This window comes from Balaenoptera physalus (genome assembly GCF_965194825.1).
Source record: "Balaenoptera physalus genome assembly, chromosome: 8".
Lineage (NCBI taxonomy): Eukaryota > Metazoa > Chordata > Mammalia > Artiodactyla > Balaenopteridae > Balaenoptera > Balaenoptera physalus.
In genome coordinates this window covers 110,061,730-110,079,309 of record NC_138887.1, presented here as the reverse complement: position 1 = coordinate 110,079,309, position 17,580 = coordinate 110,061,730, and the positions used below count along the sequence as shown (strand labels likewise).

General features: G+C 44.3%; 1 protein-coding gene across 3 annotated transcripts in view; it reads right to left on the bottom strand.

The window, feature by feature from the left end:
* The window catches only part of TBXAS1 (thromboxane A synthase 1), a 151,013-nt gene that overhangs the window by 56,696 nt on the left and 76,737 nt on the right, over nucleotides 1-17,580 (bottom strand). For all 3 annotated transcript variants that reach the window (XM_082473035.1, XM_082473034.1, XM_082473036.1), the window contains 2 exons: nucleotides 3,029-3,117; nucleotides 1,121-1,269 (listed from right to left, as the gene is read on the bottom strand). In XM_082473035.1, the coding sequence (XP_082329161.1) occupies nucleotides 1,121-1,269; nucleotides 3,029-3,117 (238 nt within the window). The remainder of the gene's footprint in view (nucleotides 1-1,120; nucleotides 1,270-3,028; nucleotides 3,118-17,580) is intronic.

Genomic DNA, 17,580 nt, shown 5'->3' with positions numbered 1-17,580 from the left:
CCAGAGCGACAACTCCTACAACGTCAGTGCACAGCCGATGCAGGTGACAGGGGCTTCCACAGAAATTGACTCAGAAATGGCAATGAAACTAACCAAGGAATGAATAGAATTTACCAGCCCAGCAGAATGGTTAGGAATTATGGCAATAATCAATAACCATAATAACAACACTTCATTGCTTCCATAAAAGCAAGAAGATACCGGAATTGGCCAGAGGGTAAAAACTCACTTCTAAAACAGAAATAAGATGAATGGACTGGTCTCCACAGCATTCGGTAATCTGCTAGTCACCCATCACATGTGATTTCTAATTCTCTATGCGTTGGCTTCAAGCAGAGAAGAGTTCTAAGGAGGAGTTTGCTGGGGGTGAGAAACATGCCCTAGAAAATGAAAGGTTTGGGTTCCAGTCTTGGCTCTGCCTTTCTTTTTCTTTTTTTCTTAAAGATTGATTGATTGATTGATTGATTGCTATGTTGGGTCTTCGTTTCTGTGCTAGGGCTTTCTCTAGTTGCGGCAAGCGGGGGCCACTCCTCATCGCAGTGCGCGGGCCTCTCACTATCGTGGCCTCTCTTGTTGCGGAGCACAGGCTCCAGACGCGCAGGCTCAGTAGTTGTGGCTCACGGGCCCAGCTGCTCCGCGGCATGTGGGATCTTCCCAGACCAGGGCTCGAACCCGTGTCCCCTGCATCGGCAGGGAGATTCTCAACCACTGCGCCACCAGGGAAGCCCGGCTCTGCCTTTCTAAGCCTCAGTTTTCTCATCTGTAAAGTGGGGAGGAGAATGCCTTCCTGATGGGGTGAAAACCAGCACTAACAGAGGCGATGCAGGCGAAGCACTCAGCCCCGTGCACGGCGGCCGTGCTCACTAAGGCAGGGATGAGCCAGGCCAGGGCCACCTGTGCTGGTAATAAGTGGCGCCAGACTGGTACAGAGGAGCCTGGGCGGCTCCAGGAAAACAGGGGCTCTTGCAGGGCAGACTCCACAGGGCGACTCTCAGAGACCCCCTGAGTACCCTTTCCAGGTGGCAGGGGCTGAGCCCCGAAGCTGCCTGGGGCCACCGGGGTGTCACGGGGTCTGCCCAACTTGCCCAGTTTACCCCCCCTCCGCAGGAGCTGTACTTACAGATTAAAACCAGGATAGGTCTGGGGATTGAGGATTCGAAGAAACGCCGGCAGTGCTTCACAAAGGGGTGCCCGGGAGCCTTCCAGGAGTTCACCTCGGTGCCAAAGGCGACGCTGGCAACCGTATCTGTGGTGTAGCAGCAGTAGCACCTACGGGAGAGAGAACAGTTTGTGCTTGGAAAGGACTCAGCCACTGGCCTCCCCATCACACGCACTCCTGGAGGGGCACGTCTCCATCGTCTGCCTGTTTGAAAGGGGAGCTTCTGGCAGATCCGAAGTGAGGTAGTGGGAGAGGAGCCCCCAGGATTAGCTCCTGGGGGCATGACCGCAGAATTTGAGCGGGAAACATAAACACATAACAGCCGATCTAGACAAAGATGGGGGAGGGGAGGAGAGCCTCAGGTATTCAACTTTCAGCCTTCCGGTAGCTTCAAACCAGACTCAGTCAAAACCAAGAAGTACACTTTACATTTTCCTCCCCATGAAGGAGGGAAAACGCTTGACCCAAAGGCTATGAGCTTTACAGAGGCTTTGCAGAGCCCATCCAAGGCCAGGGTCTAACGATTGATTGACGTATAGCAAATTGTGATTGATGAAATTAACAACCTGATTATCTAGTTTTATTAGCTCTGTCTCCCTCTTCCTCCTAATGATTTTACAGTTTTCATAAGAGCAACAAACAAAAAAACCAGGGCCCTTTTAGACTCAAATAAATACAAGGCAAACTCTGGTACCAGCTTCATGAACATATGTATATTATTATAGGAAACACACATTGCACTTTAGAAACAAACACAAGGAAAAGTGTCTGGCAGTAGCTTCAGAAAAATTAACCCCTTAGGCTCTAGGAAACCTGCCCCCCAAATGGCCATTTTAAGCTAGAAAAATTCTTTTTTGTTATGTCATAGGAGTAGTCAGGTTGCTTCTAAAAAGTCTCACAACTGGGTGTTCATATCCTTTTATAATGAAAAGGTCTATTTTTGTGGCTTGAGGTAGGCGCACGCTTAGTTCCTCTTCTTCATAAATTCTATAACCAATCACTTATCATTAAGGACTACACGACATCTCCTCCAGGTGACATCTTTTATTTTGACTGCTTTTACTGAAAACATTTCTATAATTGATGACACATTTCCCTTTGACAGCAAAAACAATAATTCGACTACTGAATGTGATTTCATCTGATCCTAATTGTTGACGATGTAAAGGTTTAAAGAGTTATTTACTTTGCTTTTATGGCTGCTGGGCCCATCTTATCTTTACCCAACTCACGCACCTCAGGACCAGAGAGTATGTAGAGGGGAGAATTTTGTAAACAATACGGTAGAGTGTAAATGCTGGTGATGATTATGTTATTATTTTATTAACAATGATAATAAGAGCGAGTTGGCTTCTGGCTAATCTGCTGTGGGACTCTTCATCTGGTATAAACCATAATTTAGCACAGGACAATTAGGCAAAAAGCCAGTCAGTCGTTTAAACTGAGGGTCCACCACTAAGTCATGGCTTGTAGCCTGAGGGGAGCCACAGTTTTTCTTAAATTAAAAATGCATGGACTCCTTCCCCCCACCCCCCACCCCCGCCGCCCCCAGGACCCTGTCCTTTCTGCCCAGACATATCTTGCCCACTCCTGGGTCTGTAGACGTCGGAGGGTAAGTCCACCCACAAAACACTGCCCACTCAGGGCTCCCTCCACAAGCCACAGCCCCCTGGGCTTCGTTTGCTTTTGCTTCACATTTTCCATGGGTTTCATTTCTTCTTCTTAGTCCACCCACACTTTTAGGAGCTTCTAGCATTTCCACAGTTTGCTGGTCCCAAGGTAATTGTCTGGCAGTTACGTACAGTTACAAGAAGCAGCAATTCAAGCATGTGATCTCTCATCTGTAATGTAGCTATGCAGCGCCCTTACCTCTGGATGTCGAAAGCTTCCCTGGATTCTGCACGCTGCTTTAAACGGGCCAGGAGCAGGTTGCAGGCTTGGCTGATGAGAGGAGCCATCTGATAGCAGATAACAAAGGTGTGATTAGGACGCCGTGCAGGGAGCGCACCTAAATTAGCTGCAGATGAAGAGGTTATGTGTGGTGCTTCCTGGAAAAATGGTCGTCGTTTCGAATGTACCTTTCGTGCACCTAGGATTCAAGAGGAAGATCTAAAATTCACAAATACTGTAAAATACGATCGCTGTAAACGTCTATTTTAGCTTAAGCAATCTGTTTTTTTTTTTGAAAGCAAAAAGAAGGAAGGATTTAGAGTAAATACTGTGAAATAATTATGAAAATGATCATTAAATGCTTAGAAATGAGAATCAGTACTCAGTTTCATGACATTTGGTTAGCATTAGGGAGTAAATAGACCACAATCCGTATGTACTAACGCTGGAATTAGCCCAAATCCCTGTTTGCTTGGTTCCAATTATACTTTAGATCCTCCGCTAGAATATAGAATCTCAGTATTGAAAGGAGCCTAAGGTCATCCATTTCAACTTTTTATTCAGTACAAAAGTCGTTTTTACAGCATGTGGTTGGATGATTATTCACTTCTGCTTAAGCTGTTTAAACCTTCAAATATAGGGAACCCTTGACTTTAAGAGGCCTTCAGTGCCCATGCAGGACAACTACTGAATTTCTTTTTTTAATACTAAAATATCTTTATTATGGAAAACACCTAACATACACACAGAAAGAAAGAATGGTATTATGAACATTCATGTAGCTGTGATCCACCTTCAACAAATTTAGGTCTCATTTTGGCTACCCACCACCTTGACCCCAAAAGTCCGGCTTGAGTGGGGGGAGCCTGATGGGCACCACGTGACCTTTTACTCTCTCCTGTATGTTTGAAAAGCCAAGTCAGAAACGACGAGGGGAATCGTTTTTTTTTTTTAACATCTATTTATTTTAAACATCTTTATTGGAGTATAATTGCTTTACAATGTTGTGTTAGTTTCTGCTGTATAACAAAGTGAGTCAGCTATATGTATACATATATCCCCATATCCCCTCCCTCCTGCATCTCCCTCCCACCCTCCCTATCCCACCCCTCTAGGTGGTCACAAAACACCGAGCTGATCTCCCTGTGCTATGCAGCTGCTTCCCACTAGCTATCTATTTTTACGTTTGGTAGTATATATAAGTCCATGCCATTCTCTCACTTCGTCCCAGCTTACCCTTCCCCCTCCCCATGTCCTCAAGTCCATTCTCTAAGTCTGCATCTTTATTCCTGTCCTGCCCCTATGTTCATCAGAACCAGTTTTTTGTTTTTTTTTTTTTAGATTCCATATATATGTGTTAGCATACTGTATTTGTTTTTCTCTTTCTGACTTACTTCACTCTGTATGACAGACTCTAGGTCCATCCACCTCACTACAAATAAGTCAATTTCGTTTCTTTTTATGGCTGAGGAATCCTTTTAACCAGTGTACATTATGGACAAACATTGTAGCTAAAGCAACATGCTGTGATACATTGTTCTGAGCATTTCTCATGGAAAACATGCTTTGACATGTTACTTATGTTTAGAGTTTACTTTTTTTGACACCAAAATATCAATTCCTGATATCAGGAGAGATTTTTGTCTGTTTGTTCATTTTTGTATCCCCAGCACTTTGAACAGCACTTGGTATACAGTAAAAATGGAAACAGCATTTCAGGTGCAATCCCGTAAATCGTAAATGGATCCCTTCCCTGCAAGTCAGTCGCAAAGCCAGGGGTACATGTTGACTTTTTGAGAAGACGCATAACACAGACAAATACTGACGTTCAGGTCAACGAAAACCACAAGGTTTTTCTCCATGAGTCATCATCACGTGCAGTTGATTTTTTGACCCTTGAGGGTCCATTCGTTGGAAAGGCTTTGCACTGACCTAACACGTATTGCTGTAGAAAATTGTCCTGCCATCTGTTCTGAGCAGAGCCATCTCTTACCTGCCCTGAGACAGTCAGGTGATTGGAGAGGCCCAGTAGGGGGGCCAGCCTGGGCTGCTGCTGCCCGAGGCTGGAGGGTCACACGGTCTCATTGGACCCCTCCCTCCTATGGCCCCCTCCAAGCCAGCCCCATGTGCTCTGAGATGTAAGGAAAGTACTGTGTCCCCAGGGACCCCACTGCTGGCTGTGGGAGTTGGTCCTGAGAAGCAGAAGGGCGCCCCTGCTGAGTGAGAGTGAGTGAGCTAGTCTGAGTTCAGGGCTCCATGGCCCGGGGTGGGGACAGTAGCCTGGGTGGCACCTGTGGGCAGCTGGGCAGCAGGTCAAGGAGCAGATGTGCAAAGCAGAACACACCTACACACCCAGTGGAGGGATGGCAGAGCGTCTGAGACCCTCCCCTTGTATTTTGTTGCCGGGACTCTTAGAGGGAGTATCTGGAGAGGAAATCTGGGGAAAAAGAACTTTCTGCTCATCAAGCCATAAGGGCTCAGAGCACTGGGGTGATTGTACTCAGTGCGGGTGGACCAAAGGTGTGCTCACACATTCAAATCTCATCTCCTGTGTCCTTGGCTATTCCTTCTTAGTTCCATTTGAAATTTGGTCAGTGTGCCTTCTAAGCCTTTGGTTTGTCGCTGTGTACACAGGATCGGACACAGAGCTGTGGCCCTCCACTAGACTTTAGGCAGCCACGGAATTGGTCAACATCACTGTTTCCAGCTCTTTGGCCAGCTGTGCATGAACCTAAATAAATATCCCGCCAGGCAGCATCTTATCGATGTCAGTGGCGGAGGACTTGTCAAGTGATTTGCCAAAACAGAAGTATAATTTACCTCATCTACCTGTCCTGAAGTCCACCCAAAAAAAAAAAAAGCAAAAATGAGGATGAGTATCCTGAATTACTCTCTTGGTGATTCTGAGTGGACACTTATGACTGCTGCATTCTTTTCTAAATTCTCACAAGCCATCAATTTAATAATCCATCAGTACAAAAGTGTGGGCAAATGGGTCACTTCTAATAGCCTCTAGGCTTTTACTCTCAGTAAATCTCTGACTAACTTAATGCTGGAGAAGTCAGTACTATCGAAGTCACATTTCTATGACTAGCTCACTGACTGCATTCCTTCCGTTATTTTAATAAAATTAGCGGTACAAGTGAACTGTACTTTAATGCAATCTCATATACCAAAATATCTTTTAGATTTATTTCAGAGGGATAGTAACATGGTAAAACGAAGAATACTGTTTGAAAGGAAGTCTCTTTAGATATCAAGCTTGAAGCTTCTTTCATGCAACAAAACTGGGATGCAACATAAAATTTGATTTACACGCAACTCTTCAGAAGCATGCCCTGTGTATAAAGAGGGGTCTCTCCATATTGAATCCAATCGTATGCCTGGACAGTGCAAAATGGAGGCTGGACCAGCTGCCCACCGTCAGTTCTTCTGTGTGCTTGTGATTAGGATGCTTTGTTGTCGGCTGGCCTGATTATAATTTCTACCACACTCTGCCTGCTGTCTGTTGAACTGAATGGATAATGACATTTTTATTTAGGTTAATGTGATATGAGATGGGGCATGTAATATGAAAAATGTTTTAAAAAGCAATGCAGAGAAAATATTGTAAGACAGTGGAGCATGATCTGTATGTTGGACAATAGCCATCACTTCAGGTTTTCTTCCTTGCGTTATACCCAAGCAGTTATGGAATATTTACTCTTACACGAGTTGCATACAAACAAAAGCTCTCTTTGATGGGCTTGCAATCATCTTTATACGATCCACAAACCCCACAGTTATTCCCCTAGATTTGCAGACAAGCAGGCATAGGTGGCTTGTGCAAACACACATGCACAGATGAATGCACAAGGCTATCATCACACAGATCTTAACAAAAGACTCTCATTTGGTTGTTCTGTTTCATCTTCTTTGTAGGATAATGAGTGAGTTCTATTTTTGTTTTTTTCCACATTTGTTTTCATAATGCACATATGTTATATTCATAATCAGAAAAAATATTAGTGTTATTTATTTTTAAATTAATGATTAAAAAGAATGATTTGGAGGAAGGGCTATAGTCCAGCAGCCAAGCCTGGGGAAGAAGTTTCCCACTTTGCTCCTCTCACCTCTCACGTTGGTTACCTTTATTATAGATGACGCTGAGTGTACAGATGGTCAGCTTTTTGGTGACTAGCAGTAACCATCAGGGGAAAAGCACCATCCTCAGCCTGGGAAGGAAGTTCCCCAAGGAAGGAAGTCCTTGCTCACCTGGAGTTTACTGTATAAGTGCTTAGTTTAAAAAAAAAAAAAATGGAATCTTTACTGACTGAGTCTGAGGAATTGTGAATCAAGGTGTAGACAGAGGACAGTAGAGTTAATTCCAGGAGGTAGAGAGGTCTTCTCGAGGCTAAGATTCTGAAGTTGTTAAATACACTTGGCCTGGGGAGAGAAAACACTCGAAGCCAATAATTAGGTTTCCTCTCCTTGGCACTTTCTAGTTGTGTGATGGGCAAATAGCTTAACCTCAGTAAGTCTATTTATTCATCTGCAAAATGGGAATAATAATACCTCTGTTGAAGAGTTGTGTCAAGGATTAGAAACAAAATGTGTGAAAGTTTTAGAAGGCAGTGAGTATTCCGAGCCTGGAGGCTGTCCTCTGGAAGAGTCCCATGAACCCAGACTGGTTTGGGTGCCTGGCATCATTCTCTCTTCTCTTATTCCACGCAGACAGTGTCCTGTTGGATCCACCTGTTCTTGCCTTACCATGTTAACATCACTTCCTTTCTTGCATCTGTCCCTTCATCTTTTTCTCCCTAGGGACCACTCTAATTCAGGCTTTGCTGCCTGTAACCTGGAACATAGCTATCACCTGCTTCTTGAGAACAAGGACCATATCTTAAGCATCTTTACAGTCTTAGTACCTTGTATAGTGCCTGGCACATAGGTGTACCAAGAAAACAATTTTTGAAAGTGCCTCCTGTCTTTTCACTTTCTAATCCATCCTGTACTCAGTCACCAGATTGGTCTTCTGAAAATACTTGTCATCTGAGCAATGTTTTGTTAAAATTCTTTGGAGATTCCCACCGACTTAGGGAGCCTTTACTGCCCCCAACTAGGAAGCTGCCTGCTCTTAGAGCATAGAACAAGCTTCTTAGAACATAGAACAAGCTGCCTGCTCTTAGGACATAGAACAAGCTTCTTATCCTACCCTCCAAAGCCCACTAAGAACTGAATCCTGCCAATAACCATGTGAGTAAGCTTCGAAACAGATCTCCTCCCAGTCAAGACTTCAGATGAGATCACTGCCCAGGCCAACAGCTTGACTACTTGACCTTGATGCAGAGGCACCCAGCTAAGCCATGCACAGATTCCTGACCCACAGAAGCAATGAGCTAATGAAGGGTTGTTGTTTTAAGCTAAGTTTTGGGGGTAATTTGTCACACAGCAAGAGATAACTAATACCCTTTCAATGTCACCCTCTTCTGGCAACTGTTGTATGTTGTCATGTATTATTGAAGTTTTTGGTATTTGCTCTGTTAGAAATGAGCACAGTGCAACACATTCAGTTGATTCTCTAGAACATGATGACTGAATATTCCTTGAGGGCCTTGGCATAGAAGGTATGTAAGAAACGTTAATAGAGTGAGGTGCTCTTTCCATTGTAGCATGAGTGCAGTGCAGTTTGCTGGGAGCTGGCCCTGAATGAAAGCCCTGAGACCCATGCTGGTTCTACCTCTTACTTTGGACAAGTCATTTGAATCTCTCTGAACTTGAGTCCTCACTCACTCCCAACTGAGGGGCTATTTGCATTGGCTGCAGTGTCCCTTTCCATGGACACTCTAGGATTCCGAGGTCACTAAGCAGCAGCTGAGACAGTTGCTTGGGGACCATGGAAAGAGCAGGCAGCTTCCTAGTTGGGGGCAGTAAAGCCTCCAGCAATGCCATCCCTAAGAAGGCCTTCTGGCATCTCTTTGATACATTGACTTCAGAATTACACAAAGATCTAAAAGGCAGAATCTGATTATATTTATGCTCACATAATTTAATAAAAGTGAGACTCCAGATCCACTGACTCCTGGCTTGTTGCTTTTTTTCTCCAAAATCAGCATCCACATCCCTTTTGCTCCTCAGTTAATTAACTTCTAGGTTATAATTTCGCTCAATGCAGCTCTGATGCCATGAACTTGAAAAGCAAACAAACACACACAGTTAAGCCTCTGGAGCTCCTGGAAGTTTGGAGAATGGAGTCAGCCTGAGTGCTGGGGGAGACACGTTTCCTGAGCAGGGAGAGGGAAGGAGAGGGTCTCTCCTGTGTCAACTCAGACTTCTAAACTGAGATGCCCGCCCCCGCTTCCATCCCCCCCACATGGATGGTGTGTAGGCTGGGTGACACACCTGTCCGTACACGAAGAGGGGTTCAGAGAAGAGCCCGAGCAGAGGCTGCCACTCTGAGATCAAACACGGCCCCTGGGAGCCACCCGGCTGGGGGCCACGGCAGAGCAGAGACTCCAGAGGGACCACTTGCAGTTTCCCTGCTCCGCCCCAGGGTCCCGGGGACGTCTGGCATCTTGGAGGCTCAACAGCTGAAGTGGAAGCCCTCTTCCTTACTCCCCCGCTTTCAAGGATTTAATAGCTCCTCACTGTCCAGTGAAGTTTGTACCGAGCCTTCCCCTGGCACAGAACAGCCGACTCCATGCCTCCACCTCTTCTTCCAGCTTCTCCTCACTAAACCCTTTCACGTACTCCGTGTTCCAGCCAATTTGTACTCCTCCAGTCCCCGAACACACCCTGTACTTTCTGTCTAGATGCCTTTGTTCCTGCCGCTCATTCCACCTGCAACGCACCTTCTCCCTCCGTCAAAACTCAGCAAGATCTTCAGGGCTCAGTTCCAATGCTGCTCCCTGCCCTGCCCCCTAAAGTGTTTTCTGATGCTCAAGAGAAGATGTGAGCTCTGTCACCGTCCTGGTAATAATGTAGGAGTTTCTGCACCTTCTACATTATAAACCCCTTAAAGACAGGAGCTGATAAATATTGGTTGAATTTTATGAACTTAATGTTTCATTCTGTTTGGCATTCTTAGACCTGTTTATAATACTGTTTGGGAACTCATATCAGAGGGGGGATTTTCTGAATAAATAAGGGTCAGCTAACGGAGATGGGAGATGGTATTTAAACATACTGTTGGATTAGAAAATAGAAAAGTAATATGTTAGAGTGCTCTGCACTGGTGACTAATAAATGTAAAATTAATACCAGTTAACGAAACTTATAGCCTTCTTCTGCCACCCAGATATTAAAAACATCCATGACTTATTTTATGCAAAATCTCCTGCTGGTAAGTATCAGCTCTACCCGTCTAGGTGAATAATCAAGTGTCATTTCTAATAAGTCAGTGGCTCCTGTCAAGAGTTGTGACCAATGAGAACTCACCCTGATGAGGTGGTGGCCACTGGTGTTGCCAAGCAACAGGCAAGCTGGGAGGCACGTTTAGATGCTCTTTTAGATTTAACCAGCGGCAAGTCGGAGTGACATTATGATGCTGGCAAAGGAAAACCAAATTATAACCCAGGATGGGGTGCCCATGATGAGGAGTTATGTTTTCTTTTGAATGCAAATAGAAAAGGAACATGTTTAACCAGAATTTAAACAGGCCATCATTATACCAATTTTAATTAGGAGACTAGGTGTCGGTGGAATACAGCTGTGTTGCAGGATAATGGTCTCTTGCTGCTAGATAAATACCTAGACGTTCTGGAAACCGGGCAACTGGTCAGGCAGGGACAATGTATTTTTGGACTCTGAAGTATTTATTACCACAGCCGTACTTGGTTATAATGACTTTCATTTTTATTGTCTGGAAGGATTAAGAAATAAAAGCAAATATTAAAAATAGGCTACTGGAGGCTGATGCAGCCCAGAGAAATCTGCTTGCTCCAACACTGCAGGAAGACCATGTTCTGTTACAGAAGCCCTCATGCGTGATTGTCTGAAGCGCTTACAGTGAAAATTTAAAGGCCAAACTAAACTGTGGTGATAACTGTAATTCTGCACAGACTTTTGCTCTGAAATCGTCATGGCTAGGCATTTACTCATAAGCTGGCCAGATCAACTTAAATTTTTAAAAATTGTAGTCATTCCCGAGCAATATGTCTTCTCCAAGGCAGGAAAGGCCTAGAGGGAATAATAACCACATCTGTCTCCGCCTTTAAGATTCGTACATTATTGACTGTGTCTTCCTGACAGGAAACATCTGGATGAAAGTGAAAAATTAGGCATTGAGCTGGATCAGCGGTGACTGGGAGGGATACCAGCCTTCCCTGTAGGTCTGATTGTCTGACTTTTCTTTCTTTCTTTCTTTCTTTCTTTTTTTTTTTAAATAATCTGGTCAATCAAGATTTTATTATGTGCGATTTAAAGGTCATTAAAAATCCTGAAGCTTATTCTTTTATTTTTTTTTTCTGGCTGCGTTGGGTCTTCGATGCTGCGTGCGGGCTTTCTCTAGTTGCGGTGCGCGGGCTTCTCATTGCGGTGGCTTCTCTTGTTCTGGAGCACAGGCTCTAGGCGCTTGGGCTTCAGTAGTTGTGGCGCGTGGGCTCAGTGGTGGTGGCTTGCAGGCTCTAGAGCTCAGGCTCAGTAGTTGTGGTGCATGCGCTTAGCTGCTCCGCAGCATGTGGGATCTTCCCGGACCAGGGCTCGAACCCGTGTCCCCTGCATTGGCAGGCGGGTTCTTAACCACTGCGCCACCAGGGAAGTCCAGTCTGACTTTTCTTTAGCTGAGTCCCCATGTGCAGAGATATGATTGGCTCTTACTCTTGGGTGACACACACAGCCAGCTTCAGGCTCTCCTGTTTGGAGCTGCCAGGTCTCTTCTATCCACTCAGTGGGTCACCATCAGCTTAGTTATCTGGACAAATGAGCAAATGTCCATCACTTTTATTGGGCTTTGAGGACTGAGAAGATTTGAGCTGTATATTGGGTTGGATCCGTGGCCCATCCGATGTGGAGCTTGGTCTCTGCTAGAAGTACTTGGTAATGGAGTTCCCCATGAAATCTACCTCCAAAGCCATAGTGGTCGATAGCCTCATTTCTCTCAGTAGCCAACTATGATATTAACTCCCCATGTTTTCACTTATTGAAAACTTATTTGAACCCAGAATAAACAAAATTAAACAGATTTATTTACTGCAGTTTTCCTCCCAAGCTTTTAATATGCACAGTGAATCCCTATGTGTAGAGGAAGCCAGTTTACAATATTTTGCTGAATTAGATGACCATTGGGCCTTTCCAATCCTCAATTTCCCCCCAAGCTTTTAATATGCACAATGAATCCCTATACGTAGAGGAAGCCAGTTTACAATATTTTACTGAATTAGATGACCATGGGGCCTTTCCAATCCTCAATTTCAAATCCTTTTCCCTGGTAGTTATTCATAGCTTGAAGTTCATCATCATATAAGTACGGTTTACATGCTTTTCTCCTAAATGTATTATTTTATTCTTGCTTACACTGAAGGTTATCTGCCACTTTTGTGCTGACTTACACAATCTTAGAAGAGTCTTAGAAACTTACTCCAACTGATTTAATATTTTTCAAACCAGAAGAACTTAGAGAAATATACAAATGCATAAATCGCATGGTGTTCTCCCTCTCTCAGATGAATTATAAAATTTAAAAATAAAATTAGTGCTAACCCGGGTCCCCAGGGAATCCCATTATTTATGTATTTCCTCAGAGAAGGATTAATTCAGCCCCAGTTTTGTTTCTTGAAACTAAATCTATTTACTTCCTGACCCATAATAAATTTTTACACAATCCCAGCGTTACTTATTAATAGTCTTTGGTAAAGAATCTAGCAAAAGAGTCTGTAAATATCCAAGTAAGTCTACTGGTTACCCCTTTAAAAAAATTAATCTCTTAGGAGATGGGGTGAAAATTCTGATAGGCTAATCAGACAGAATCTTCCCTAATAAAAAAATCAGTTGTTTTCCCAGCAATGCTCAGCCATCCTTTAATATAAATCCCAATAACTCGTCTGTCACTGGACTATGGTTTTGACGGTCTCTTCCGGGATCAGGGATGCGTCAATCAAATTTTCACTGGTTCTCTATCTCTCTATATTATCCCTGGTAAGACATAAACCAAAAACCAATTTTATTTTAAATAAAACCATGGATTCATGATAGATGCTAATTTTAAAGTAACTTTCAGGCATTGCTGGCCAAGACAGCCTAATATCCACACAAATAAAGACAGTGCCATCCAGACCTTTATGAATATTAATGACACCTACAGACACAGGGAGTAAAGTACTTAGGCTGCCAGGGGCTGAAGGAAAAAGCCTCAGAATTCCAAGGGAAAACACATCTTTATTTCAAGAATAAACTCTGAAGTTTGATAATAAAAGTCCAAAAGCAACTTACTAATTCAGAAAGGACTGGAGGTTATTGACATTCCAGAGCTATTTGTGGGAAAACTGAGTCAGGTTCCCATGTCCGAGTGGAGTGCGGGCTCCCATGGGTTCCCCGAGCTTCTCTCTTCCGGCTCCTCTGCCCCAGGCCCTCGGAGAGCCTTCTTCTCCTCTTTGTGTCTCTGTGACCTGCTTTCTCTATTTCTACATAGGCATAGACTTGAGACCCTCTAAAGAGAAAGCCAACCAGTGGCCACATCCTCTTATGTAATTTTTCTTTGATGAAATTATTTCCCTTTTGTTTCCCTTTTATCTCAGTTGTAACATATATCCTTAGAATTACCATATGATCCAGCAATCCCACTACTGGGCATATACCCAGAGAAAACCATAATTCAAAAAGACACATGCACCCCAATGTTCATGGCAGTACTATTTACAATAGCCAGGTCATGGAAGCAACCTAAATGCCCATCGACAGACGAATGGATAAAGAAGTTGTGGTACATATATACAATGGAATATTACTCAGCCATAAAAAGGAACGAAATTGAGTCATTTGTTGAGATGTGGATAGATCTAGAGACTGTCATACAGAGTGAAGTAAGTCAGAAAGAGAAAAACAAATATCATATATTAATGCATGTATGTGGAACCTAGAAAAATGGTACAGATGAACTGGTTTGCAGGGCAGAAGTTGAGACACAGATGTAGAGAACAAATGTATGGACATCAAGGGGGGAAAACCGCGGTGGGGTGGGGATGGTGGTGTGCTGAATTGGGCGATTGGGATTGACATGTATACACTGATGTGTATAAAATTGATGACTGATTAAAAAAACAAAACAACAACAACAAAAAACATATATCCTTAGGTAGAAAGCTTCTTGGTTCTGTGATTCCCCATCCATCCATCCATCCATCCATCCATCCATCCATCCAATCACTGTCGAGTGCCCATTATATGCGTCATGCTATACAGTTAACAATAAAGAAAAAATAAGTAAAATAAGTGGAATGTTAGCTGGTGATAGGGCCACAGAGAAAAATAAAGCAGGGGAGGAGGGTGGGGTTCTGGGGCCCAGCTCTTACAAGCCTGGGGGAGTCTGTGGGTCTGAGAAGGTCAGATGAGGGACCAAGAGGAAGACTCGCACCCCGGTGCTTTCCAACAGGGCTCTAACCAGAATCGTGCCAGGGCACTGGTAAAGCATACAGATTCTCAGTTGCCCTAGAAATTCTCATTCTGTGGGTCCTGGGGTGGCTGGAATTATGTGTGTTAAACAAGTGTACTAGGTGATTTGGGCGCAGCCCAAATCGGTTGAAAAGATGCCATTTCAGTTGAAAGGATGTCATTCCGGCGCAGAGTTAGGGTTTGAGAACACAGGGTTTGAGAACCAGTGACTAGAAAGCGAAGGCCAATGTGAGGTTAAAGTCCAGGGAAGCATCCAGAAACTTGGAGGGTCATGGACGCTGGGGAAGGAGGCAGTCAGGACACTGATGTCTGGCAAGCAGCCCTCCCATCTTTCTCCCTCCACCCATCTTCCGTAGGATAGGAAGATCCTCCATCCCATCTACACTTTGGTGTAGAGTAGAGCTCCTTGCTCAAAGCCTCAAACCCTGCTCTTCATATGCAAAGAGAGCTGCTTTAGGAATTAGGAAAATTTTCACTCCCAACAAAGCTCCCAACTCCAAGACCATTGTCTCAGTAGGGCTCAGGAAAGCCTCATGTGCAAAACTGAGCCAAGACCTCCTGTTCTGGACGTTGCCCGCTGCCACCTCCTTCTGAAGCAATGATTCAGTGGGGGAGAGAAAATCCAGGACATGATTTACGGAGCATGAAACACACAGACATTGGCTTAACATTTGAAAATTATTATCTTTGTCATGTGCTTTTTAGTCCTCATGTTCCTTTCTATTTAACCAGCATTTAACACCTTTGGTTGCTCCTTCCTCCTTGAAAAGCATTTCCCTTCCACATTCTCCTGGACTTCAGTTTCGAGCTGTTCTTCCCAAGTCATCTTTGTAGGTCTCTCCTCTGCCCCTCACTTATATATGGTTCTCCCCAGCCCTCTTCTCATGCTGTATACACTCCTGGGGTGACCTCACCCATGTCTGTGTTGTCTCTCTTTGGTAAAAATTTTCTTTTTTTTAAATTGAAATAGAGTTGATGTACACTATTACCTTAGTTTCAGGTGTACTACGTACTGGTGTGACATTTGCATTCATTATGAAACAATCACCACAATAAGTCTAGTAACCATCTGTCCCCAAAGTTATTACAGTTTTATTGATCATATTCCTTATGCTGTATATTACATCCCCGTGGCCCCTGTCTGTGTTTTTGATGACCATCTTTCCTACCCTTCTCTCCTGAGCTCCATATCTGCAGCCAACTTCTGCCTAATGCATCTACTTAGATGCCTCCCAGACACCTTAAGTTCACCAGGTCTAAACTCTCCACAGGCGGGGACGAGGGTGACCAACTCTGCTCCCGGAATGGCATCCTTTCAACTGAAACCCAAGAACCTAAATTGAACTATATTGAGTAGAACGATGATTTCCAATGGAGCTTTAAGTTCACTTGTAGAATATGTTAAACAATGAGCTAGATCTGAAGCAAAACCCAGGGAATCTGTCTATGATAATTTCTCTCCCCCTCCCTTCCCCCTCCCTCTTATTTATGACTACTAGGCATCTCAGTGCTATGAACCACTTGGAGGAACTCTATTTTCTGCAGCTAATTCAGGCACTAAGAATTTGATTTCTGAACCAAAAGGAGAAAATGCTTTGGGTTTCAGGAGCACTGAATTTGTTTGGGCAATGATGCTGTATCAGTTTCTGGAGTGTATCCTGGAGGGTGTTAAAGAAATCTAGACCCCAATAAGATTCTTCTTTTTTTTTTTTTTTTTTCCCTCTTCACTGTCAAAAAAACTTTCTTTCTTACTTAAAAAAAAAAAATCAGATACCCTTCATCGATTTATTTTTTAACAAATGATAAGATTCTTTCTGCATCTATAGCATTGTCAAGGCATTGTTTACTCACAAATGAGGACGTGTGATGCAACATGTTTGAGCTCCTGATGTCAACCCATGGTTTACCTACCCCTCCTCCCCGCTCCCTCCCCTTTTGGTTAACTCAACATTTTAGTGACTAGGTGTAATAAAGGTGACCCAAATAATGCTTTACAACTTTTTAAAGAAGCAGGCCCTTCCTTCAAACAAATTCTCCCATGAAACCTCGGTATATAACAGGGCTAACTGTGGAGCAGGGCTCCTGGTTCCAGCTGTAGCAGGACACCCCCCTCCTCATGTTTCCTTGTGGGTAATTTCTACCAGTGGTGGTTCCCAACTCTGGCTTTATATCAGAATCTCCTGGGGAGCTGTAAAATCCCCTCAGACCCAGGCTGCGTTCCAAACCAAACCAATTTAATCTAGATGTGGGACCCAGACGGCAATGGTTTGCAAAGCTCCCCAGGTGACTCCAGTGTGTACCTGAGGCTGAGGAAGGCTGGGTCCTGCCCTCCCTTATCAGGCCAAGGCGTGCGAAGAAGGAACTGAGCGTGCGTGGGCCAGCCCTGGGGGGATCAGGGGGGCCATGTTAGTGTGCGCTCTCGGCCGCCCTCCTGCGGGGTGAGGCTGCAGTTGCCCACTCCGGGTGAAGCATTAGCAAGCCCACACCACCAGAAGGCAGGCTACATTTCTCAAACAGCTTTACCAGTGAGAAAGGAGGTTTCTGTCTGAAACCTGTTTCCATACCTCAGTTGGTTCCAAACTTAGGCAGCAAATGGAGGAGTGTTGCTTCTGATACCCCTAGGTTTCCAAAGAGGTCCCATTTGCTTTATCTCCCTTCCTCCACCCTCCAGACAGTCCCTGGGACAGTCCTAGGGAGCTTCAGAACAAGATAGGAGAAGCAGTCAAGCAGAGAGGTTAAGAGCATTCTGGAACTGGGTTCTAATCTTGGCTTTGCCACACTTACTAACTATGTGACATGAAGTGCATAATCTCTATGGGCCTCAGTTTCCTCATCTGTAAAATGGGATTGATAATAGTATTTACCTCACGGAGACGTGGTGAAGATTAAGTGTGCTAATACGAACAGGAAGCCTTACAGTGGTGTCTGGCACATGGTAAGAGCTG